Source organism: Polypterus senegalus, chromosome 9, assembly GCF_016835505.1.
Source record: "Polypterus senegalus isolate Bchr_013 chromosome 9, ASM1683550v1, whole genome shotgun sequence".
Classification (NCBI taxonomy): domain Eukaryota; kingdom Metazoa; phylum Chordata; class Cladistia; order Polypteriformes; family Polypteridae; genus Polypterus; species Polypterus senegalus.
Genome location: NC_053162.1, coordinates 91,795,827 through 91,821,089, shown reverse-complemented (window position 1 = coordinate 91,821,089; position 25,263 = coordinate 91,795,827). Strand labels below are relative to the sequence as shown.

General features: G+C 34.6%; 2 protein-coding genes across 3 annotated transcripts in view; one reads left to right on the top strand and one right to left on the bottom strand.

The window, feature by feature from the left end:
• Positions 1 to 3,778: 3,778 nt before the first annotated feature.
• Positions 3,779 to 6,110, bottom strand: LOC120535556 (forkhead box protein C2-like). The gene has a single exon (XM_039763483.1). The coding sequence runs from the start codon at positions 5,820 to 5,822 to the stop codon at positions 4,410 to 4,412; it is 1,413 nt and encodes a 470-aa protein (XP_039619417.1). The 5' UTR covers positions 5,823 to 6,110; the 3' UTR covers positions 3,779 to 4,409.
• An 18,022-nt stretch (positions 6,111 to 24,132) lies between these two features.
• gan (gigaxonin) overlaps positions 24,133 to 25,263 on the top strand; it is a 69,034-nt gene continuing 67,903 nt past the window's right edge. The window contains exon 1 of one of the 2 annotated variants that reach the window (XM_039763481.1): positions 24,133 to 24,959. In XM_039763481.1, coding sequence (XP_039619415.1) covers positions 24,778 to 24,959 — 182 coding nt within the window. In that variant the 5' untranslated portion in view covers positions 24,133 to 24,777. The remainder of the gene's footprint in view (positions 24,960 to 25,263) is intronic. The other variant, XM_039763482.1, reaches the window with a different exon arrangement.

Sequence of the window (25,263 nt, the reverse complement as noted above, 5' to 3'; positions counted from 1 at the left end):
TATGAAAATTGCACTGAAATAATTGTCAAACTCACCAAATGCAGTTTACATGGCAGATTGAAAGTGATGCAATTTTGAGTCATTGAATCAATTAGCCACTACTTCAGGGCCTATGCAGCGCCTTTCATTATAGCACACCCACGGGACAGTTTAAAAAGAATAAACGATTACTCCACACTTAACAGGATTTCAGAATGGTTTACTAAATTGGTAATATGAATAAAATTGAAAAATGCAATTGAAAACAATTTCAAGACGTTATGAATGTAAACTATTCTCAGACTGTTTTACTTAGTATTGCATTAGTTTGTCAGAATGTTCTAATTTAGAACAATCCAAATGAAATAAATGAGTTTTTTATAATGAATAAATTAAGTCCCATCCATCCATGACCTTGAATTACATTATGCTGGTTTCTAAAGTGACATGTTAAATATCTCATATCTGACCTATAGGTTGATTGCTTCGTAACATTTACGATTAGCACGTGTATCACAATAGTTCATTTTCAAGGAGATTACACCACCCCTTTACTGCCCTTCGCCGACTAGTCTGAAGATGAATGTGGATGGATGGGCGGACATTACCTTGGTTATTCATCTGTTACAACGATTTTCATTAGTACTCATCCGGTTTCCTGAGTCTCGAGGCACAGACCGCAGCCTGCTTCTCTGAAACTTTTTACAAATACATGCATTATTAGTAAAACAACATAACAAGGAACTGGTAGATGCTGTGCCTGTTAAAAGAAACAAAACTGCTGTCAGTCTGATCTGAATTCAGGATCGTGAAATCTTTTATGGTGATTTAACAAAATTTGTCGTATATACCATACCCCATGGAGCTCGGAAACTTTTATTGCAGATGGTAACTGGTTGGACGGCAACGTTTCGTGGTTACAGATTTTGAGGTGCTGTGATGACTTCGGCAACCAAATCAAAGAAATGAAAATCGCTACAAAACACACGACATGCTCTGCTAATACAGTATTTAAAAAAAAAAATATTTCTTGCACCCGAGTTGCAGTTAACTTTTATTTATCTATTTATTATTGGTAGTCTTCTGTTATGCACAGATCGTCTCATCAGATTTTTTCATAATATCAGTAATTCGGTAGGAAATTTCCAAAATCTTCAATAGTTCCATAATATGAATTATAAGTGCTGCTATTAAAATGGGTATTTATATTCTTGACTGAGTGGTAAATAAATGGCATCTATAAAAAGAATGGAACACTAAGAAAACTGACCAAACATCTGAATAATTAGTTCTGCCTTACATTTAATGCCACAGGTAGTTTAGGATACATGGATATTAAATCATTGTGAACTGTAGGATTCGATTAGATTTTATAGTAAACCCTCAGTGTCATTTGAGGACGAAGGTTTAGCCTTCCAAAAACCCGGCCCCTACTGACCATGCTAAGATACAACACTTAACTGTGGACAATGCGTGTTATCTTTAAAAACATACAACAAACAAAATCCCGGCCTCTTTATTATTAATTTAATTATTCATGTCAGTTAAAGTTAATTAGTCGTATTTTTACCATTAATTCCAATAATGATCTGTGGGAATGTTACATTTATGGCAAATGCATAAATCTGTTAACAATGGCTTTAATTTGGCATATATATTTCATTAAGACAGAAAGTTGGCTATTTACCGTCCCAGCCAGATATATTTCCTAAAAGCATCTTTAAATTTCAATAATGCTTTATATGTATCGGATCATTAATCTACAATATGCACTTAATGAAGAGATATTGAGAGACAATTAGATTCTCTAAATTGACCTCGTGTGTGGGCGTGTGTTTGTGGGATTGAGGTAAAAATGTCCCAAAACGGATTACAGCTTCTCTTGTGCCCAGTAATGCCTTGGATGCTCTAGCTCCGAGACACAATAATACCAAAAAAGAGACGAAAAAAAAAACATTTGGAAGAATTAGACAGTGGATGGCTGAAAAATTTCCGATTTAACTTGAAGTTGCAAAGATTATGATTATTGTATCATAGTTCTTACTACATGGCTATTTCATAATGTATCACATGCAAATAGTTAAATATGAAAAATAATGGACATGCCAGAGTCATGATTATGTTTTAAAATACTTACCATTTGCAAATTATTATTTAAATATGTGGAAACACTGTAAAAGGTGATCTCTTAGAAATAATGGCGTTTTGGTTTCTAGTCTAATATCCAAAAATCCAAATTCTGGATTAAATATTTAACTTCAGCATATAACAAACAGCAAGGCAAAAGGCGGAGTGGGGGGTCGTAAAGTTTAGGCAGTGTCTGTCTTTCCGGGGGATTTAATTCATAAGTTGTTGACGTGTTGAAATCTAGAAAAATTTTCTTTAACAAATCACTAAATTAAAATAATGACGGATTTCACTTTAGAATGAATCGGGATTTGAACAATTCAAAATTTTTCCACACTGCCATATCGTATATTTACAATAAGGTGTGCATTTAAAGCATAGTAACAGATTTGGCCTTACCGATTTTAACTTTTTTTTTTTTATCATTTAATAGTCATTTTTGCATACAGTAACTACGATGAAGAAAAGAGCTGTTATAGAATATTATAAACGAGGTGAATATTGATATATATATTTACTGAAGTAAAAGCAAAATACATAGCTTTATAAAAAAAAAAGCAATCCCTGAAAAAAAGAAAGAAGAAAAAATATACCACACAAGTTTTAGAACGACAATATAAAATAATCAAGAAATGTCATAGTTATAGTCCTTATTAATAAAGTTTTGAAGAATACACGGTTTTTATTCATTTACTGTTTCCCTCGTAAAATACTTATCTTTCTTCAAAATAAAGAAAAGGTAATATATCATAATTGTATACGTAATTTTTGGGGCCATACGGACAAATAAAACAATCCAAACTCTAAAACACTTACTTCTCTGTCTTATAGTTTTCTTATTGTTATATGCATGCTGTTTTTCAGGTAGCTAATTTTAAGCATAACAGGAGTATTAGTTTAATTGTCACCCATTTGTGTGGTAAGTTAAATTCATTGGTAAATCTCCGTTTCGACTTTTGCTAATAAACTGCCGAACTGTAACCCTGTTTTATAGATTAATATAACAGATAAAAACTTTATTTTCATAATTCTTACCTAAAAATCATATACATCTATTTGTGGTAGGAGGTGCACGAATAAAGGTTACAATTCATTACACAAAGTAAATCTGCAAGGAATACATTAACTTCTAACTAGTTTCGCCATATCCAGACAGAAAAATGAAATATGTGTCAACTAAAATCAAAAGTGGACAAATTAACGCATATTTGTTCACTCCCTTTTATAGCATTGTCCATGTTTCTCATTTATAATAGCAAGCAGGCATTACATTGACCAAATAAAATCAGAAATATTTCTATCTATATATACATTAAAGTATGTTTTCCTGTACTTAAATAAATGTATAGTTAGGATATAGCGGGATGGATAATGGATGGATGGATAAATAAATGTATGGACGACTTAAAAGCATATATGTACATTTTAAGAAAATAAAGATGCTAAGGGCAAATATTCTTGTTTAATTTAATAATTTCAGCACCCTCAGGATCATGCATACTAATGGAAGACTGAAATCCAGGTTATATACGTTATGAAAGTATGTTTATGTTTATTATTATTCTTTAAAGATACTTTTAAATTTTTGCATTTACTCTTTTTAGATTAAGATTCTTTTAGTGCATATTATATAGCGAACGCAAAATAAAGCAAACAAGAAATCACATCAATGTAATGAAAAAGAAAAAACATTTATTTTAAACTTAAGTACAACATATGGTAGTGAGTCTAAAAGGACAGACATTTAACATGGTAAGGAATGTTTAGGATGCTGAAAATAAAAACACCCGAAAACAAAACATCAGCGAGCCAGAAAAGAAAACATTTCTCTCCTAAATAAATTAGTTGCTTTGCAATATCATAAAATACTGCTGACATTTATGTGAATAAGATAAAAAGAACACAATATGGATTTAAGATTATTGGAAATATACAAAATAATCCAGTGAACTCAACTTTAAATATAATACTTAATGGCTCGGTTAATGGAGCCCAATTTCAGATTCGTAAACTTTACAAAATGTATAATATAACATATATAAAAAAAACTTGAAACAGTTCATTTGTACACGTCCACCGTAACACTGGTCCACACACTATTCCGTTAACCAAACCTTGGCACAGACTCATTATTCAAGTAGTTTTGTTTTCCTATTCCTGTTCTTTACAGATAGCAACTGCATCTTGAGCAAACACAAAACGATACATTTACATAATCTATACCTTGAAAATGGCCTCACTTCTTTCCTCCCACTGGAAAGTTGAACTCGTGCAGGTTTTGTTCAGGGTTAGCACAATTAAGATCAATATTTTGTGCAGTCATAGGCATAATGGCCTGTGTGGCGATAAATAGAAGCCGTGGAACGATAAGGGATCTGACAGCTGGCATTTCCGTTCACCTGATGTTCACTGAGTGCTGAGCTGTCGACTCCGAGCCGATGAGAGCTGAACATATCTCTCACGTTTGGGAAGGGTTGCTGTTGACTACTAAACGTGTGACCAGACAGATGGCCGAGATCTGAACTGTGATTTAAGTACCAAGATGCAGTTTGTCCCGTGCCACCTGTTTGTTGATGGTGAGCCGTAGTCAGAGAGCCCTCCTGGTTTGCCCCTATGGTCATCGTGTTAAGCGGAGAGTTGGCGCTGCCGTGGTGATCGGAGATGGTATCCTCCAAATTAGCTGGAACGCACATGTGTGCAGTTCGCTCACCTGTGTAAAGGCTCATTGCCCTCATGCTGCACTGGTAGCTCGCACTGGAGTCCATGGTCTGGTTGCAAGTCTGACTGTATAAAGATGATTGGGGATAGCTCAAAGACGGCCCCAAGCTCGTCCTGCTGGACGGAGCGGACACCGGACTCAGGTCTCCCTGTGGAGACGTTCTTAAGGTCATTATGTTTTCCACACTAAACCCCGAAAGCCCGTTGCTTGAAGGGTGATGGTCGTGCATTGAGCTGTCCGTGGACACGGACGGGGTGGATGTAACACTCCGAGGGCTTCCTTGCATTGCACTGCCGCTCTCCGGACTCCTGCTCTCTACTTTAGTAATTACCGGGATATCAGGAGAAGACGCTTCGCTTTTTATCACCACCTTCTTTTCAACAACATGCGCTTCTTTAGAGGTGCCATCCCCCTTGGAGACCGGCCCCTGGATTTTTATTTGGTCCTTGATTTGGCCCGACCTGTCATCTTTATCTCGTGCGACGTCCTTTTTCTTAAATCGTCTCCTCCTTCTAAGGAAGCTGCCGTTTTCAAACATGTTGTAAGAGTCCGGGTCCAAACTCCAGTAGCTGCCTTTGCCAGGCTTTTTATCATCCCGTGGTACTTTCACAAAGCACTCGTTTAGGGACAAGTTGTGACGTATGCTGTTCTGCCAGCCTTGTTTATTTTCACGGTAGAAAGGGAAGCGATCCATGATAAACTGATAAATTCCATTGAGAGTGATTTTCTTATCAGGAGCGTTTTGAATTGCCATGGTGATCAGCGCAATGTAGCTGTAAGGAGGCTTAACCAAGTCCTTGGGTGCCGTTTGCTGGTGATGATAAGGTCCATAGGGTCTGGCCATACCCGTTGTGTACTGTTCGTGGCTAGAATAAACAGTCATCGGAGTGGGCATGCTGCCATAACTGCCGGCTGTCCTGTAGTAATTCTGCTCACTCAGGTACGGGACGACTCCCAAAGTGTTGGGATCTGGCACTGAATAGCGTGCTTGCATCATCGAGGATTCAAACAAAGGTAAACCAGCTATAGTTCGCAATTGCCGTGATAAAAGAAATCTACAGTTAACAGCAATGTTTAAATATTACAATAAATTAAATCCTCAGATGTTCTCAGAGATGGCTGCACATATTCATCCTTGTCCTCTTTAAAGTAAGATAAAATAAAAACAGTCTCTGTCAGCTTTGCAACAGCTATTTGAGGTAAACGCTGACATTAAATTTTTAAAAAGCGAAAATAAAACGAAGTCAAAGAAACTGCCAAGACGCCCGTATAAGTTAAACTCCTAAAAAAGATATGGGAATGTTTCAAAAGTTCTGCACTGAGTTGAGCTTTTACTCCAGAATAACCGCGCCCCTTTTGCAAACTTTTGGCGAATCGCAACTCAGCATGGGAAACTATTGACCAATGGCAACGAGGAAAGGGTTGTACTTTTTGAGCGGTGTGATCTGACTCCCCCCAAGAAGAGAGTGACTATTTGACTCTTGATAGTGTTATCTGCTCATCTTTATTGCTTTACACATGCAGATCATTATGAATTAAAAGCTTACTTAAAGTGTTTTCGCATTCTACGATAATAGCAGTGTATAACAACACAAAGTAATCATTCATTTGCCAAAAATTGCTTTCCTTTTTCAATGTTTTGTTTAAACGTACATTGCAGTTTGGCTACTGTAATTCCAAGGTAATCTATTTTCTTATTTTAAGCCGCTTTTCTGTAATAATGTCAGCGACTGAGATATATATTAAAATAAACGATTAAGAAGAAAAAAGATAGTAGGACTACACCCTTTCTTACAATTTATGCGTTTGTTTTTAAGAAATTACTAATTCTGTGTATATAACATTTCGGTCCGTAAGATATCGAATGACTTCAACTGAGTACTAAAGGCGTTAAAGCAGAAAGTTGAGGTCGTGAGTATAATTGATGCATTCAAATACACACAGACAAATACTGAAAAGTAAGGTTTGTAACCTTGTAGTTTTGTCGCCGAAAGAAAGTGGCCAGGGGCATTCTTTACTCCACTCATTAAGCAGCAATTCACGCGATTTTGTTAATTAATGAACCATGTCGCCTAAGTGTTAAATTCTGCCTTAGCACGGCGATGCTAAACGAAATAAATAAACTGTTTAGAACAGATTAGCTCATTGCACAGGGGTCAGGCGAACCTCGCGAAAGTCATTCTACTCACTTTTAACAAAAGCACCAATATATACAATTAAATGCTATACAACGAGTCACGTTGACATTTTTCTTTGAGTCATTTTGAATAGTTAAATTATATACATATTAAGAAACTATTACGAATGACAAAAAGACAAATGGGAGATCATTTTAAATAACGGTATATTCAAACACATACCAATCAATTTACTGAACTATCAATTTCTGCGCAAACAAATGAAATTCACACAGTTCATAAAGTGTGCTACTTTACTTCTCTTCGCTTTGGTACGCGCTCTCAAAAAATAATTGATCACAGTGTCAAATGTTAAAATGAGACGCTTTTCGCTCATTTTTATTTTAGTTTGACTCGATTCTAATCTTCATGATCTATATTAATCTTGGATTTAATTTTTACGTTTTTTATAACATTTCTGCAAATTCCAGGGACATAGCTTTTCATAGTTAAAATTAAAACATTTTCAGCCGTTTAACAATACTATTAAAACTCATTACATTAACGTTATATTTATACCAAAATAAGCATTTTGCTTTGACATTTAATTTTTATTTTATGTTCTAGTAAGATACTATCGACGTTCAAAACTTTATAGTTGCAAATTTATTTTTGCCCATAAAATTTAACAAATACAAATATATTCACAACTGTGTCTTAATTGGAAAATTTACTAAATCTCTTTGATATTTGTCATTTATGTTAATTTTTGTGTCACAAATTTACCATTTCAAAAGCAATGTATTCATAATTGCTCTCGGTACGGCTTGTCTGAAATGTGAAAAGGCAATATTTTCACTTTCTGTTACTATTTGGTAGTGCAGCTGTTGAAATATATCAACAATTACTCTTAAACAGCGATTTAATTATCACGTTTTTTAATCAATTATCAGGAAATTTGACAAAGTTGCATTACATTGTTTTATTTTCATTTATTGTGTCCAAACTAGATTTATTCGTGTAATTTAAAGAGAAACCAGCTTACCTCTTCAAGTGTACCACGTTGCTATCCGCAATACTCTTTTTTTAAAGAGATGTGGCGAGTTTTTATAAAAGCAAAACGAAATAATGCTTCCTGGGGCTCTGTTTGTGTCTGTGTTAAAGTCAATATTCACCGAAAAGCATATGGTTCAGTGATAAGAAAAACACACAGCTCCAGTTCTTCAGCGTCCAATAGCTCTATCATGGCAGTTTATATAAAATGTGCAACAATCAATCAAATTTAAATCTTTCTTTCTTTGGTGTTTTAACATAGCCGTACTGATTTTGCTACATAATTTGTGCTGGAATGTTAGATATATACTTGCCACTAGTACAGCAAAACAACATCGACAGATAGGTAGATCGATAGACAATGTTGTAGTTTGCGTTCGTATATCACGTATATTTTGTTACTTGTACTAAAAGCTATGTATACAAAACTGTACAACATGAAGAATCATTCTAATAATCAATTATTACTATATAAAACAAATTTCAGTGTCATATATATAAAAATTAAAGTTCTATCTGTTCTCGTTTATTATCGTATATTCAAGAAGTAATATTTACGTGTTAAAATAACTGTAATAATATTATTTTTGTGCATTGTTTTATCTTCTTAAATTATCAAGATAAATGCCAGTGATCTGTTCAAGGAAAATAACTTTACGCATTCGAAATGACTACAATTTACTTCACAAGCACATTGTGAATGACTGCTATGGTTGTGCCAAAGATCCCGGCATACAGTCACCGGCTTCCAACGACCCTGAACTGAATATGCGGTAAAAGTGGATGGATGGACTATTTAACAGAACTTTCTCATTTTATTTTAATGCCGCTGCTGACCTCTAGCGGCTAAAGATTCTTCTAAATTCGTTTAATTCAAGTTTAATTTGAGGTGTGAATTGAGCGTCATCTAGTGGTTATTTCTTTTATAAATGAAAAAATCTGACTGAAAATATATTTTGCGTATTCTCTTTTTGGCAGATAACGGTATTTGTAAAGTTAAAGAATGTTATTATAATTTTATGCTCAAGCAAGAACATCAGCAGAGTATAGCTTGCTGTTGTGTGTAATATTCTACTAAAACATTCTGTTCAGTCACTAAGCAAACCATTAGGAAAACTATATTATTACTGGGCAGGGTCTTCGTTTGCTCTCAAAACAATTTTAATTCTTCGCGGCCTGAATTCCTCAAGATCGTTTGAGATTTTGCTCTATGCTGACATAATTAAATCACATGATTTCTGCAGATTTGTTAGCTGCACATTCATGCATCACATCCCTTGTTATACCCGTTCCAAAAGTTTCATTTTCAATTCAGATTTGGTGACTAGCGAGGCCTCTGAAAAACACTGAGCTCACTGTCTTGCTCATGCAACCAGTCTGAGATGAATTTTGCTTTGTGACATGGTGCATTATCATGTTGGAAGTAGCTGTTAGAAGATGGGTAAATTAAGGCCATGAAGGGATGCACATTTAACAACAATATTCAAATATTCTACAGTATATTTTATATTCATTATTCCTTTAGACACACAATATATTGCATGTCTTGTCCACAATATATCTGAAAATATGTTTTTATAATATATTGAGAAAATATACAATTCAGATATAACCTTAAAGTATAAATTTAAATACCATTTAACCATACCATATTTAAGAATATGTCCATATATTTTTGGGATATATTGCAACATATTTCATTCTTGTAAGGGCTACTTGTGCCCCTATCTGTTAGTATGTTGATAGGTTGTCTATTATACATTAAAGACTTTTCAGTGCTTAAAGAACCAATCATTGAGATCACATTTTTCCCGTTTCTGCTGTTTGATCGGAACATTAACTTAAGCTTTGACCTGTGTCTGCATGATTTTATGCATTTCACTAATGCCACATGATTGGCTGATTAGATAATTTCATGGATAACGGGTGTAGAGGTGTTTCGAATAATTTTCCTAGTGACTATATATATGACAAATAACAACAAACTCAATTTTCTCTTTTTGGTCTATCAGCCTGAAACCAATACACAATTTTTCGTACCGTGGTTTTTAATTACAATTGACAAAATGTAAAAATAAGTAAATCATTTAAAAATAAATTCTATAAATAAATAAGGGAAATTAAAAAATATCATTGAACAAGTTTGTACACCCCTTAATAAAAATTGTAAATGAACTTTGCCAAAAACATTTGTATTTCAAATTACACAAAAAGCAAATTTCTTTCTACCGATAATCGATTTTAGTATTTTTGATTACATATTCAGTCATTGGCTTGTACAATTGAGATTTGAAAGGGAAGGTGGAGATTGTTGTTTTTCACAGCAAGTCAGTGATTTATTTAAGTTAATACTGCTAAATGCTGATATATTATATAAGTAGAATTTTTTTTTTCTGCAGGTTGAATTAGTTTTTCTTGAATAAATAATAACAAAGTAAAATCAGTTATGTGTTATTTGTAAACTGAAGCTAGATTAATCTAATTTTAGGTCTTGAAAATTCTTATATCAACATACAAAGATTTTTCACAGGAGCTGGCCATTCAGCTTTATCTAGCTTTAGCCTATGAAAAAAGTCAACTTGAGATTTAAATGTTGTCTAAGTACTGCCATCCACTACATTTCTTGGTATGTCATTCCATGTGTCTGTTGTTCAGTTTGTGCTAAACATTTACCAGCATTCATTTGATCTAGCTGAAGAACTCGTTTTAGAGTCATAACTGAAATCTACCGTACTATTTCCCTCCATAATTTTAAGGACTTCTATCGTGTCACCTAATAATCTTTGACTGTTTAAACTGGAACAGTTTAACTCCCTCAATCTATTTTTGCAGCTCAAACCTTGTAATTTTGAAATCAGTTCAGTTGGCTCTCTTTGCTCTTCCCTAGAATTGTTATATCTTGTTTGTAATACACAGAGTAAGACTGCACAATACTCCACAAGACACCTTGTAACTTTGTTCCATATGTTAATCATAACCTGTCTTAATTTGTACTTAACACAGCATGCTAGGCAAATAAATATTCCATTAGCCCTGTTAATATTACTGTCCATTGTCTGTTTGTGGACAGTGATAAATGGAATACAACTTTTAAACATTTTTCATAAGTGTAATCTAAAGTTTAATACAAAAGCATTATGGCTAATATTTTTACTTTCTGTGTGTAAAAACATTTACTTACTTACATTTATTTATGTCTAATTTCCTAACATTTTGTGCTAAATTCAGAGCCATTTCCAGGTCAACCTATGATAATTTTCTTTAATTCCACTAGATGAGTGTCTTTTGAAAAGCTAATAACATTATTAGTTACATTCTTATCTTGATTATTTATATAAATTAAAAAGGACAGCAGCACCATCAATGATTTCTGTAATTACTTTTTCGCATGACCATATAAACACCAAGCTTGTCTTTCCCTAAGCAATGTTGTCAGTTATCAGTTGGTAATGCTGTAGTTCCTGCAAACAGCAAACCTCCTGGCAGGCCTTGAGCAGGCTGGTAAGCCTTCCACTGCATTGTTTTTTCTTTGCTTTCAACATTGTAAATGGTGGTAGATACAATTTAATGTGTGTGTAATTTGTCTAATACATTCATATCACATTTTTCAAGAAACTCATACAGCAGATATACAGTGTCTGAAGAAAAACATTTATATTTATTTGCTGAACAGACGCTTTTATCCAAAGTGACTTACAAAAGAGGTCAACTTAATTGAGTACCTTCAGTCAAGGGGACTGTTTATGAACATGTGTTACAGGACAAGGTTATAAAATTAATCATCACAAGTGAAATGCTCAAAACAAAATATGAGCTAGTTACAATTTATATATTTTCAATACCTAACAGGTAATATAATTTATACAGAAATTCAGCAAAGAGAGTCTTCAACTGCCTCTTAAACAAACTGAGGGAGTCAGAATTTCAAATGAAGGTGACAGTTCGTTCTACCAGCCATGAGCTGCACATGCAGAGAGTCTAGACTGAAATTTGATACCATGCAAAGGTGGCATCACCAGATGCCATTCAAAGGCAGACCTGAGAAGTCAAGAAGGAGCATAGGATTGCAGATGTTTCTCTATGTTTTGTATATAGGGGAAGACTTATTGACTACTCTGTAGGCAATCCTCAAGAATTTGATCTTAGTATGTGCTGCTTCGGGAAGCCAGTGTAGCGATTTGAAGAAAGGAGGGACAGGGTCTTGTCTCAGCTGGTTGAACACCAGACATACCATTGTGTTTTGAATCATCTGCAGCAGCTTGGTGACACACGACTGTGCTTCTACCAGCAGGGAGTTGTAATTGTCCAGCCATGAGAAAACCAAAGCTTGGACCAGGATGAAGCAAAAATGGAGTGCATTTGGAAAGTACAGTGGAATGTTCAAAAGCAATATGCCTATACTGTATGTCAGAAGCATAATGTTTATAATAAATGTATTCTACATTTTATAACATAAGGAAGTAGAACATGGAATCTGAATACAAAGAATTAAACAAAAACTGAGAACCTAAAGCATCTTGGAGGGATACATGTTTGGTATTACAGAAATAGAAAGATAAATGAATGGATTAGATCAAAAGCCAAAGTAGAGATTGTCATTGCCACCATTAAAAAAAAAAAAGTGTAATTGGATAGGGTATGCAGACAGATGGTAGAGGGGCTAGTGAAGTTTTAAACTGGATTCTTAGAGATACAGAATGATTCTTACTAAATGGTTTAACACTGTCTTACACTGCAAAATAAGGTAATACAGCTTAAAATGGATGAACAAATGAACAGATTATTCACACGTGTAGCAACTATGAAATACATCTCTCCTCCAGTGTCTGTGACTGAACAATTACATTTGTTCACTTTTGTTTGACCACGAACATCTAGCAGTTGTGGAAATGCAATTATGCAGCAGTAAAGAACTTGAAATGCATAAAACACACAAAAAAGGACCTGAAAATATGACAATATATAATGACATTGAATCTTATTTCGTGCATAGGACACTAATAATTTGCGTCTATAAGAAATCATATGTAAGTGTCATTAAGCTAGAAAGAGCAGTGCATTTTCTGTGTAAACACAATCAGCCCCAAAGACACCATGGCATTTTCTGGTAGTGTTGCTTGTACTAGTTAAGTTCAGCTCTGTATAAAGATTGGTAGCAGAAGAGTGATTATAACAAGACATAATATTTATTTTGGTTTAAAATTATTGACTTCTTCCTAGATGTTATAAACTTGTTGACAGAACAATTGTTTGGGGTTGTATTGGGGTTAAACCAATGTTTCAACACACTGATGATTTATTCTTTCTTTATTATAGATCCATCTATTAGCTGCAATGGTTTAATAAAGATTGTATGCGCTTAAGAGTTGAAAATCTAAATTGTTTTTATTTTGTAAAAAATGGGAGGGGTTCCTTCAAAATGTTTGGATGGTTCCACTCACGATATTCTCAGCGTCACAACAGACAGTAAAGTTTTGATTTAATTTTATGTTTATGTTTTGGTTCTGAAATTAAAGTTTTTGTTAATCAAGGGTAGATTATGCAAACAAGTGGAGACCTACAGAAAGTTCAGTGTTATGACTATCAGTTATTGTCAAAAACGTTAGAAAACAAACAATACTCTTGTGCCTGACATACTTTGACCACACTAGATATAGATCGGCTGTGGATCATCTTCTCCCCTGGTTGATGTCGTTACAATTAAATAAATCACATCTATTCATTGTTCCTGTGCTAATCAAGGGCCAGCAATATGCTGAAAATATTATTTGGTTTCAGGGTGCATGATGTCTAGAAATGCATAATCTTAGCATAGGAAAGAAATGTATATACCTGTAGATACAGTTGTTATTGTTTGGATTGTTTAGCCAGCCACAGTGAGTATAGCATACTATGCAATGCTGAATTAGTATAAAGCTAACATTCACACAAGTATAGACAAGATATACACATTTAGATGTAAGCCTATTTAATATAGGGTGTATTTAATTTTCACTTAATGATTTACATAAATGTTGATAATTAATTTGTCATTTCAATCAATCACCTTACTGTTTATATACATTATTATTCAGCATAAATATGGTTGGGTTTTGTGGTACCTGAGAAACTCAAAATACCTTTAACCACATCTTGGAGAAGAAATAAAGATTTTACAAAGAAATAGTCAATAGTTGTTTTTCTAGTAATAGTGGAGAAAATGCACTTTAAGGGAGAGGTTTGGCTTTTTTAAACAAATGAAGCAAGGAGATCAAGGATTGCTTTAATTTTACGATTTCAATTAAACTCTCAAAACTGTAAACAATTACTTTCTTGCATTTTTCTAGATGTGGTGCATGATTCATACATGCTGATTCTAGCCATTGTTGATTAAGTTGTGTTGATTTGAAATATGCTTGATAAGTTTGATTTAATTACCTCGGCAATGAATACATGCTAATGTTAGCAAATGCACCAACAACAACTTTATTAGAGAATGAACCTTTTTATAAGATGAAATATTATGGCTACAAGGCAGAGTATCTACACACTCACATATATTATGTGCATATCTATTATTAAAGCAAAAGTACACAAAAATAGCACTACCTTTCACAAATGTACAGCAGTATGGCTACACAGCTTTCCCTGGGCAGCAATACAAAAGCAGCCTACAGTCAGTTTCAACCACTGTTAATAAGTGGTTGAGCATCTATGAAAAATAGTTTTAATTTAATTTTGAATAAGAGGGCTATACCTCTGTTTTCAAAAAAATACAATTCAATCTGTTCAGTTTTCGAAGGACTTGACCAAACTTGCTTCTATAAAAATACTAATATGCTTTAATGTTCTAATAATTTCTCAATGCGGTTCTATCAATTCCAAGAGAGAGGATGATGTAATTACTTGATATGAGGCCATTTCTGTAAATCATCCTTACATCTGACATGGAATTGTAAATTTGAGATGTCTCAAGAAATGTGATCTCATATTTTTTTCCATTCTTAGTTTGCTAGCCATTTTTAACTAACTGTTGTTGAAAATCAGCATTTTAAGCATAAATACAAGGAGTTATGTGTGGGAAAGGTAAGAGATTATGTGCATCATGGATAACTGTATCCTTAGCAGAAGCTCAGCATCAATTGATATGGAATACATTTCTGTTAGTAGTTTTACTACATAGCAAAGTAAATCTTTTAGCAAGTAAATTTCCATTTTCCCATGCATTAGATAATGTTCCATTTTTTTAATAATCTATTGGCATTACTGACTTCAGCTGTGCATACACCCTCAGGTACTGTCTCTCCCTAGCCAAATGTTTAACTTCTGTCTCTCACGGACTGAACAGACTGCCTTTCTTGCAACAGTACTTTTTAAACAATATTTTCTGTAAATACAATGTCTTACTAATGTGCTCAGTGTAAGAAGGAATACATGGTTCTATCTAAATATTTTTGATTTCCACTTAATAACTCCTAACACTTAATAATTCTGGCACCTTTTTCATTAAATATGCTCCTCCTCAAAATGTTCTTACTTGTTCTAACAATTTAATTAGTTCCCTATGACGAGAACTCAGCACTCATTGTGATCTCCATCTAATCACACAAGAGAATTGCTTTTTTATAGAAAAGCCTTGCCTGTCTAGTTAGTGTGGAGTTATTTAACTTTAATTTTTCCCTTTTTCCTGTGTATGTCCTTCAAATATATTCCTGCTCCCTGCTTTCTTGTAGACACTATTTTTCTATTCATGAGACCTAATGTTCATGACATTTTAAAAGTTTTATGCGTTGTCGTAAATGCATCTGAAAAAGGAGAATTCCATATTCATATGTAATACACTAAATTGGCTTTAGAGTCAGGAAAGAGTATATTGATATTCTTAAAATACTCAAAATATATAGAATCAATGAGAAAGTTTGTATGAAATTATTATTTTAAAAAGTATGAAAAATATCAGTGATTTCTTATTAATTCATTTTGGAACAGGTCTTAGAAAGTTTATTTTGAAATGTTTTGTTTTTATTAGACTGCAGCATTAGTTAAAGTGAAAAAAGACAATATTCATCTATCCATTTTCAAAGCCCACTTCTTTCATTACAGGCTTGCAGCATGTCAAAAACTATACTGCAGGACTGGATATAAGTAAGTAAGGAACAAAGCAATATTGGCTAATGGCTTGGTCCTTTGCAGGACATGGTCTAATGTGAACTTCTTTAGGATGTGGGAGGAACATGGAGACCTGGTGAAAATCCACACAGTCAGGAGGAAATTGTGCATACTTCACTTTGAACACACATCTCTGCAGCTGTAAATAGGCATAAGTAATGAGAATGCCATTAGTGTGTAAACAATATAACGCTACCCTTGCAGCTTAGGTCTTAATACAGAAACCAGCCCTTGATGACGTTCCAGTCAAGCACAGAGCCCACTCACTTAGGCACACACCTACCTTAGACTGAGTACATCCTATGATATTAAGTGAACAAACAGAACTTTAAGTTTAAAAAAAAATGTATTTACTATTATATTTCTTTTGAGCAGGTGCATCAATCATGGAATAGCTTGTAGAAGATTAGCCCAGCTTCAGACAAACACCAAGGACACGCAATTTCCAAAACACACACATTTATTCTCCTCTCCCTTATTTAAACAATACAATGCATAAATAATCACACTAAACTCAGTCCTTTTTACTTCTCTTCTTTTTCTTCTGCCGCCTCCACTCCTCACAAGCTCTGTCCTCTGCCTCTTGACTCCGGCTCTCTACTGGAGTGAGGTGGCCTCCTTTATACTGCACCCGGAAGTGCTTCTGGTGCTTCCCGATTAACTTCGGATAGCACTTCCGGGTGTGGTGGAAGTGTTGCAGACCTTGTTTCCGGAGCTGTCCAGGTGTCCCCTGGCAGTGGCCATGGACCCCAACAGGTTTGAGCTTCTAAGCCCCAAGCCTGTGGCCTCAATGCAACCCAGGGGGCTGCCCTCTCATGACCTGGGGTATGAATTGCCCTTCTCCTGGTCTCCTTCTCTTCCATGCCTCCAGGTAGGGCATGATCCCTGGCCATACATCACAAGCTATATATTGATTTTTTAAAAATCCTATCAAGGGTGAACTAAGTCTTGTGGGGTCTTCATCATAGCTCCATCTTCGTCATAGCTTGTGGCTCCAGCCCCTGTCACTTTGTCCTCATTGGCCTAAGTGCCTTTTTCTTCATTTAGTAATGAGCTTTGCTTTAATTGTAAGAAACAGTGAAAAGGTTACAATAAGCAATGTTGTTAAAGCTAAGTAAGCTACTGTTAACTATTCCATCTGGTGATAAAGTAAGATCTTTAACAGGGGTATAACTACATGGGGACACTTTTTTTCTTATCTGCTGTAGACAGAAGAAGCACAGAGACCACTGGCTACAATCCTTCAACATTATGTGTGCTTATTGTTCATTAAATCTCTTCTTGAAGGAAACTAAGAATATTTGATACTAAATGTTTAATGGTGTTAAAAGATGCTTATTGTATTGAAATTGTTCAATTAAGGTTAATGTATTGCTGCTGCTAGTGATTTTTAAAGCTAAAGTTTCTGTAATTTGTAAATAAACCTATTTTGTGGGGCACAGCAATTTAGTTATGAGTCTTGGGAGCGGTAGTTAGCAGCTATGGCTGGGTGGAAAACGTTGTGGACAAGAATTTGGAAAAATCTGAATTCTTAAATTTTTGAGAAGAGATACAATGAAAATTAAACAGGCCAGTGCCAGAAATGTGGTTGATAATTTGAATAACAAAAACAGGGTCTTCATTTGTGGCATAGTAAGCTTGATTGCACCTGTTGGTGCTAAAGCTGTTACAACCTGTGTGTACAGACATGTCCACAAATTAAACAAGGATGTGGTGGCAGTAACTTGTGGTTTAGGGCTAGTATTGAGGGTATGTGAACATGCTGAGGGTGGTCTAATAGATACAATATCACTACTTTGCTGTCAGAAGTTACTGACCAGCTGACTTGATGAGAGCACTGATTTTGAGAGAATTTTGCAAAGTATGCTTAGATCTTGATGCTTAGTCATAATCTTTGTTTTGTGGAATTCTGGCATGTTATAGTTCATGCAAAATTATTTTATTGTTTCTACTAAAGTTAGAGTTCTATAGTAGATCATGGATGTGGTCAAAACGTTTCTTTTTGCTTGGGAAGAAAATAAGACAAAATGCATTTCATATTATGCACAACTGCCCATTATATTTAGTATTGTGACTATTGCTAGCTTAACTCAGGAGTGTTATATTTGTTTCTCTCGTTTTCTCTCATCCTATCAGGAGTGTGAGATGTAAAAACTAATGGAAAACCCTGGTAAGATAACTAAATTATAAAACTACTGCATACAGTATATTAAGCAGTAAAGTGGAGATTAGGTTTTGTGTTATTTATTATGTGTTTTCTTTCCATTAATGACAACCACACACACATGGCTTGGACACAAACAAAGTAGTAGGCATATTTGCCAAAGTTCATAGTAATAGGGGAATAATTATACAATCTTCTGAAATAGAAAACACTTCTGAAATTCTTTGAAGTACAGGGCGAGTGTGGCAACAGAAAATTGAGTTTAATCTATGTAATCATACAATGACGGTGAGACATAACTCTGTTCATTCTGCCTTTAAGTTGAAAATCATGCAGCTGTCACATATGTGTGTTATGTGAGTATGTTAGAGGTTCAGATCAAAAACTGAAATGATGGACGGAGTTTGGCGAAATGCAGTTACTAAACTTTTCTTCCTCTTTTAGCCATAGAGTGGAGGAGGGGCTCCCCTTCTGGTCCCTTCCTCATATAAGAAATAAGTGTTCTGCATTCAAGCCTCTGCTAGATCCATACTAACCAACAGGAACAACCATTTTAGAGGCTACAAGGGGCAAACTGTTTTGTTCCTTCCTTTCTTGAATTTCCATAGTCTCTTCAACATTGCATTTAAACTAGGAAAAACAAGATAAAAATGTTGAATACTTTTCAATAAGAAAAAATATTACTGAAAGTTACAGAAACATGTAAATAAAAAAATGTCAGCATAAATACAGTAGAGTCCACAGTTATGCTGATGCAGATTTGGTATACATCCTTTGTGTGATACATTTTGAGACAGTCACCAAAGCACAGCACAATGTTAAATTTGAGACAGTAGAAGTGTGTTTCTTTGCATATTTAACTTATATTTTTTTGATTGCTTACACATGAGAGGGTTGAATGTCAATGTCTGACCTGACTATCAATGTGCCTCTGCATTTAAAGCTTTTTGTTTGTTCCCTCCCACTTATTAGTATTGATGAGTTGCCTTAGACTGGTAAAATGCATAGAAACATTAATTATGTTTGGCAGCATGATGTTATTCAGTTCACTATATAGCAGCAGAATACTGTCTTGAGCATTATTTGAGCTTAGAAATATAAAGCAGATCATTACACATCACTCTGAGTCTGACGTAAATAGAATTCTGAGCCTGTCACTCTCAGGATTAATGCGAAGGAGGTTAAGTTAGCATTGATGCTTCATGAGACCTCAACTCTTCACCTTGTCTTGTCTTAATTCTCTTCACACAACATTAATTGAAAGTGTTTATACATAGCATTTAAGTTATAGTGACACTCTTTGATGTCAACTCTTGCTGCTAAGGTCCATTGTGTACTTCATGTAACTAGATTCAAATTCATTCATTTACTCCTTTGTCTTATGATGTTTAATATTAAGGAAATTATGTACATGCACAGTACAGTGGGTGTTTTGTCTTTTCTGATAATCTGACATAATTAGCAATCATGGGCAAACATTCTTTGCCAAATTTTGATTATATTCCCCCTGAGCTGAGATTCAAATGTCCAATGAAATAAAAAAAAATCACAGAAATAAAAGTGAGCACTGATTTATATCCATGATTAAAACTTAAGAAATTCTGTCTTGTAAATTGCTACTGCAGATCTATGCATGTCACCGCTCCATGTCCTACATTGAAGTAACTATTGACAGTGACTTGACATTTGACACTTACTAATTGACTACATCTATGCACGGAGTCCAACAATAATTCTTGTTCCTCACTTCTGAAATAATGTTTTTGCTTTCTATCATTCTGCACATCTCTTAGCATATTGTATGTTTTATAAAACACTATTGTAGTTCACTGTATAAAGTTAACTGACTGGTAGAACTGATTCTCCGATGTGTTAATATATTGAAAATTGCTTTCAAACTTCTGAGAGAGTCAAACTAAATGACTTTTGATGTGTTGCCTTAGTTAGTTACTTATACAGTAATATATCGGGTTTTCTACATATGCAAAACTTAAGTATTTCAAAATGCCTGCTCACATTGAAAAATAAAACAGTTTTGATGAGAATAGGCCGTTCAGTCCATCAAACTCATCAGTACTATTCACCTAATTTTTTAAAAATGACAAGGTGAGCTTGTACTACTATATATTACACTATTTTGTAACTTATTCCCTGAGTTTATAATTCTCTTTCTGAAGAAAATATTTATAACATTTGTTTGTAACGTACCCTAACAATTTTCCATCTCTTTCCCCAGGTTCCTGTTAAATAATTTAGTTTAAAGTGACAGCCAGGATCCACCATGCAAATTAATTTGCTTAAACCAAAAAATTACCTCCTACAAACATTCTTCATAGCTCATATCTTAGAGGCCTGGAATCAGCCTAGTCACTCTACTATGAACTTTCTCTAAAACCTCTATGTCTTTTTTGTAATATGTAGACCATAATCTGCAAATAGTACTCCAGATAAGGCCTCTTAAATGCATTATATAGTTTAAGCATAACCTTCCTTGGCTTGTACTTCACACATCTGAATATATAACGTAAGATCCCATTGGCTATTATAATGGCTTCTGTGCAATGTCTGGATTTAGAAAGTGAAGAGTGCACCAAAACTCTTAGGTCCTTCTCATAGGTTGTACATTCAATTTTCTAACCTCCTATCGTATATTTAAATCTAATATTGTTTCATCCTAAATCTAACACTTTACATTTATTTGCAAGCCTGTACTCTGTTTATGTTCCTCTGTAATGACCTGGTTGATTCTACATTATTGACAGTTCTTCCTAGTTTAGTATCATCTGCAAATTTAACCAGCGTGCTATTTATGCTCTTATTCAGATTGTTTATGTATATTAAAAAGAGCATCAACTCCAACACTATTACTTTTAACATCACCTAATTAAAAAAAGTTCCTTTCATCATAAACCTATGGTTTTCGAGTTTAAGCCAATTTTACACTACTCAACACACCTTCAACTTTATGCCTCACAACTTTTAAACCATACAGTATATCCAAAGTATATCAAGATCACCACACTTTGACAAACAATTTACTTTACCTACACAATCTTTTCATTTAAGGTGAGTTTAAATTCACTCTCAGTCCATCTTTTTTCTTTTTTCCTTCTGCTGTGGAAAAACACCAACAAGACATTGGTCTGGCAAGTCACACTTTAGTTTGTGTAGTCCAAAATGCCTATTTTGTTCTTTCCTTGCAGCCGCATTGCATGCATTGAAAAGTACAAAAGTGGATTGATCAACAATCTATGGAAGAGTATTAGGGCCACAGAGAAAAAAAATCAGTGATGCAGTGAAGGAAAAAGGGTCTATTTCACGATTAAAGTCGAAATTTCCACTTTAATTTCATAGTTTATTTTGTCATAAAGATGAAATTTCCACTTTGATCTTGAAACTTCCACTTTAATCTCATAGTTTATTTCATCATTAAAGTAGAACAATGTAAACTTCAGTACATTGCAAGGTGAGTACAAGCACACGCATACACTAGCATCAATTTAGCATCACCCAATCCCCTAACATTCATGTCTTTGGAAGGAAACCAAAGCACCCCGAGAAACCCATCAGGAAAACATGCAAACTCCAGGCAGGTAACACCTGGGACATGAACTTCTTACTGCAAGGCAGCAGCACTACAGCTGCTCTACTGTGCCACCCAAATGTTTAATTACAATTACTTTTAATAATTAATAATTATTAATAGTATACATTATTTAAATGAAGTTAACAATTTATCTGTAAAATGTAATATACATGCTTTAAAGCATTTCATCAAGAAAAATGATATCAAGTATAAATCTTAGTATTCTAAATGTCGATGCAAGAGAAAGCCTGTTTAAGAAGCATTAGGTCGACGAGTATTGGAATACGAAGAATTTAACGTAGTCCTTTAGTTTCAATGGGATTTTCCTTGTTTTGCTAATGCATCATTCAACTATTTCAGGAAAGTGCCAGGGTCATTTTATTCACGGGGCATAGCTAAAAGTGGTTTGGGTAGGTTGTTTGACCTACCCCAAACTACACTCCTGAAAATACTGGTTCTTTAATGGCATTTTATGGTTCTTCACTGGGTTTGGTGGTTCTTCATAGAACTGTTCTTTGACAAAGCATTATTTCATTCTAGGAAGGGTTCTTTGCATATGAAGTTGTTTGTACTTTAAAAAACTTTTAATATGTACGAAAAAGAAATTAAATCTTTAACTTGTGGTAGACTACCTAACTGGACAGTAACAAATTAAGAAAAACTAGACTTAGACTGTTATTACATGCAGCAACAGTCCTTTAAAAACCAGGAACCCATTGGTATTTCAAAAATTGGTTACCATCTATTTATGATTATTTACTGTATGGAGCTTCTTACAAATCTAAATAAAGATTCTTTTTGAAACCTTCATGTGGATGGGTCCTTCGGGAACCTGGCATCGCTCTAGAGAACCATTCTGGCACCTTTATTTTGTGCTGGCAGTCAAAAAAGTAAAATATAAAAGAAGTGCATAGTGTTCGCAAAATATTCTTTGCTTAATTAAAATTAAAATATATAAATTAAATATGTAATCTAAAACTGCTATGTATTTATGCTGAGAAAATAAGTTGCTGGCATGAATCAGTGTCTTTACTTATGGTTGTACCTTTAGAGCAACCAGACGTTTTTCAAAATGAGGTGAAAGGAGTGAGGAAAAAAAGGAAATAATTGTCCCAAAATAGAAAACAGCTATTCCAAAAATCAAGAACACAGATGCTTTCAGCTGTTCTGCAATACATTATTAGATAAACTGCAATTTAATTAGTCAGCTCTCATTGGACTGAAAATGGTCAAAAGCACCATTATACATCATCTGCTAATATTTTGCTAGTCAACATGAGTTTGCTACTGATGTGGATTTGTTAAAATTTGGTTCTGTGTCCCTTGCGTGTCACAAAGAATAATGGAATATTAGAGGCAGGTGTATTAAATTAGGCTGGCAATCTTGATTGTAACATCATTTACCAAAATGGAATAAATAAATAGGTAATTGTGAAATAAGCACATGAAAAAGTACAATGTTATTAATAAGTAAGTCTCAACCATGTATATACAGTTAAAGACTGACTGATTCATAGACAAGAACATCAGGTTAAAAGAGACATTCTGAAATATATACCAAGCTATTTTAAAAGGGTCACATGGGTCTGCAAGGCAGAAACAAACCCTGTGTTCATCACTGGGCACACTGCCCCAAGCCAATTTAGAATCTCCAGTCTACCTGACCTGCACATCTTTGGCCTGTGGGAGGAACCGCAGCATCCAGAGATTGAAACCGAATTGTAGCATTTCATGTGATAATTGGTACTGTTAGTATTTGGCATTATCAAATACAGTGTGTTCTACACTACAGTTATTTTACAAGATTTACTTATATAGTTCAGTTAATAACAAAAACATTTGGCCGTATTTTGCTTTGAAATTAAAACTTACTTGATACGGTTTTAAGAATTAGAATGAGAGATAAAGCTATGCGCTGAATACAAAATACCTGTAAATGTCACTGTTTCAATAGATTTTGTATCTATATTTGACTTTTATTTTAACAAGAAACTGTTACAACAGAAACATATGCAATACAAATTGAAAATGAACAAAATGTTAAATTAATTCAAGAAACGAGTCCTTTATTTATTTGTTTGTTTGTTTTGGAAATGAGACCCACCCCACTTGCTACGCCCTGCACCGTAATATATTGCCTAAGTCCCGATAACAAATCGTGTTAACTTGAAAGGGTTAAGGTATCACCCGAACGCCTTCGCAAAGCATCTGCAACATACGCATTCAAACGACGCGTTTTAGCTGCGACGCGCACCTCATTTTTTTTTTCTAACCACTATGTACGGTATGCTTCTTTCGAACTGTATATACGCGCAGTAAATGGGCAACATATCACAGTCCAAATGCTTCTAAGCATTAGCTTCTTAATCCAAAGCAGACGCGACCAAAGAATAAAGAAATTCACAAGCATGTTTTGGGTTGCCTGCTACCACGTGTCAGTTGCGACTCCGGAAACACAGTAGTGACGTATATATACACTTGAATTATTTATTTATTTATTTATTTATTTATTCATTGCTAGATCGGACCGGGCTGCTAAAAACAATTTTGCGAAATAAATAAATAAATAAATACAAAGGGAGTATGCTGCAGGCGCGCAGTGGTTAGTGTTCTTATCTCGCCCTGCTTGAAGAAAAGCCCACAATTGCCCTTCTCTACTGAGTGCTCAACTGCGCATATTTGCAGCAAAAAGACGGCGGGGCCAATGAAAACAACTTTTTAGATTGAAGAAACCGGGCGTGGAGGCGCTGGACTTTAAACACTGTCTACTATGTTCCGACTACTTCTATAGATCACTGAGCTGAGCTTGTACTTTTAAATTTATTTTCGCATAAATTCAAATAATAGCTGCTGCCATTCTTGTACAGATAGCTTATTCAGTATTATGAGTGACTCGCAAGCGAGCTCTGGCTCTGTTGTGTCGGACCCACAACACGCGTCCAAGCTGCTAAGGGCCCTTCGAACTTTCCGGAAGGAAAATTGTTTCCAAGATGCGGTTCTGGTACTTGATGGAGAAGAGATCCCGGTCCAAAAGAATATTCTGGCAGCTGCCAGTCCTTACATTAGGTAAGTAGATTTTTAGATTTTTGATTCGCTTTCATATCAGTTGTCAGATATGTCACTAAATGTATTCAAGCCACGTGATGCAAAGTATATATATATAATACTGTATATACACCGTACCGAGGAAGGGCCATTTGCATGTTTTGTAATTACTTTTACTACATTAAACTTCGCATTTTAATGCCATTTCTGCCATCATTTAAGTCAGTGCTGTAGAACTTGTCTCGTTTTATTTTAGTTTATTAGATGGTTCTTCTTCATTAAAATGAAAACTGCGTAGTTAACGATCTTGCTATCATTGTTTTCA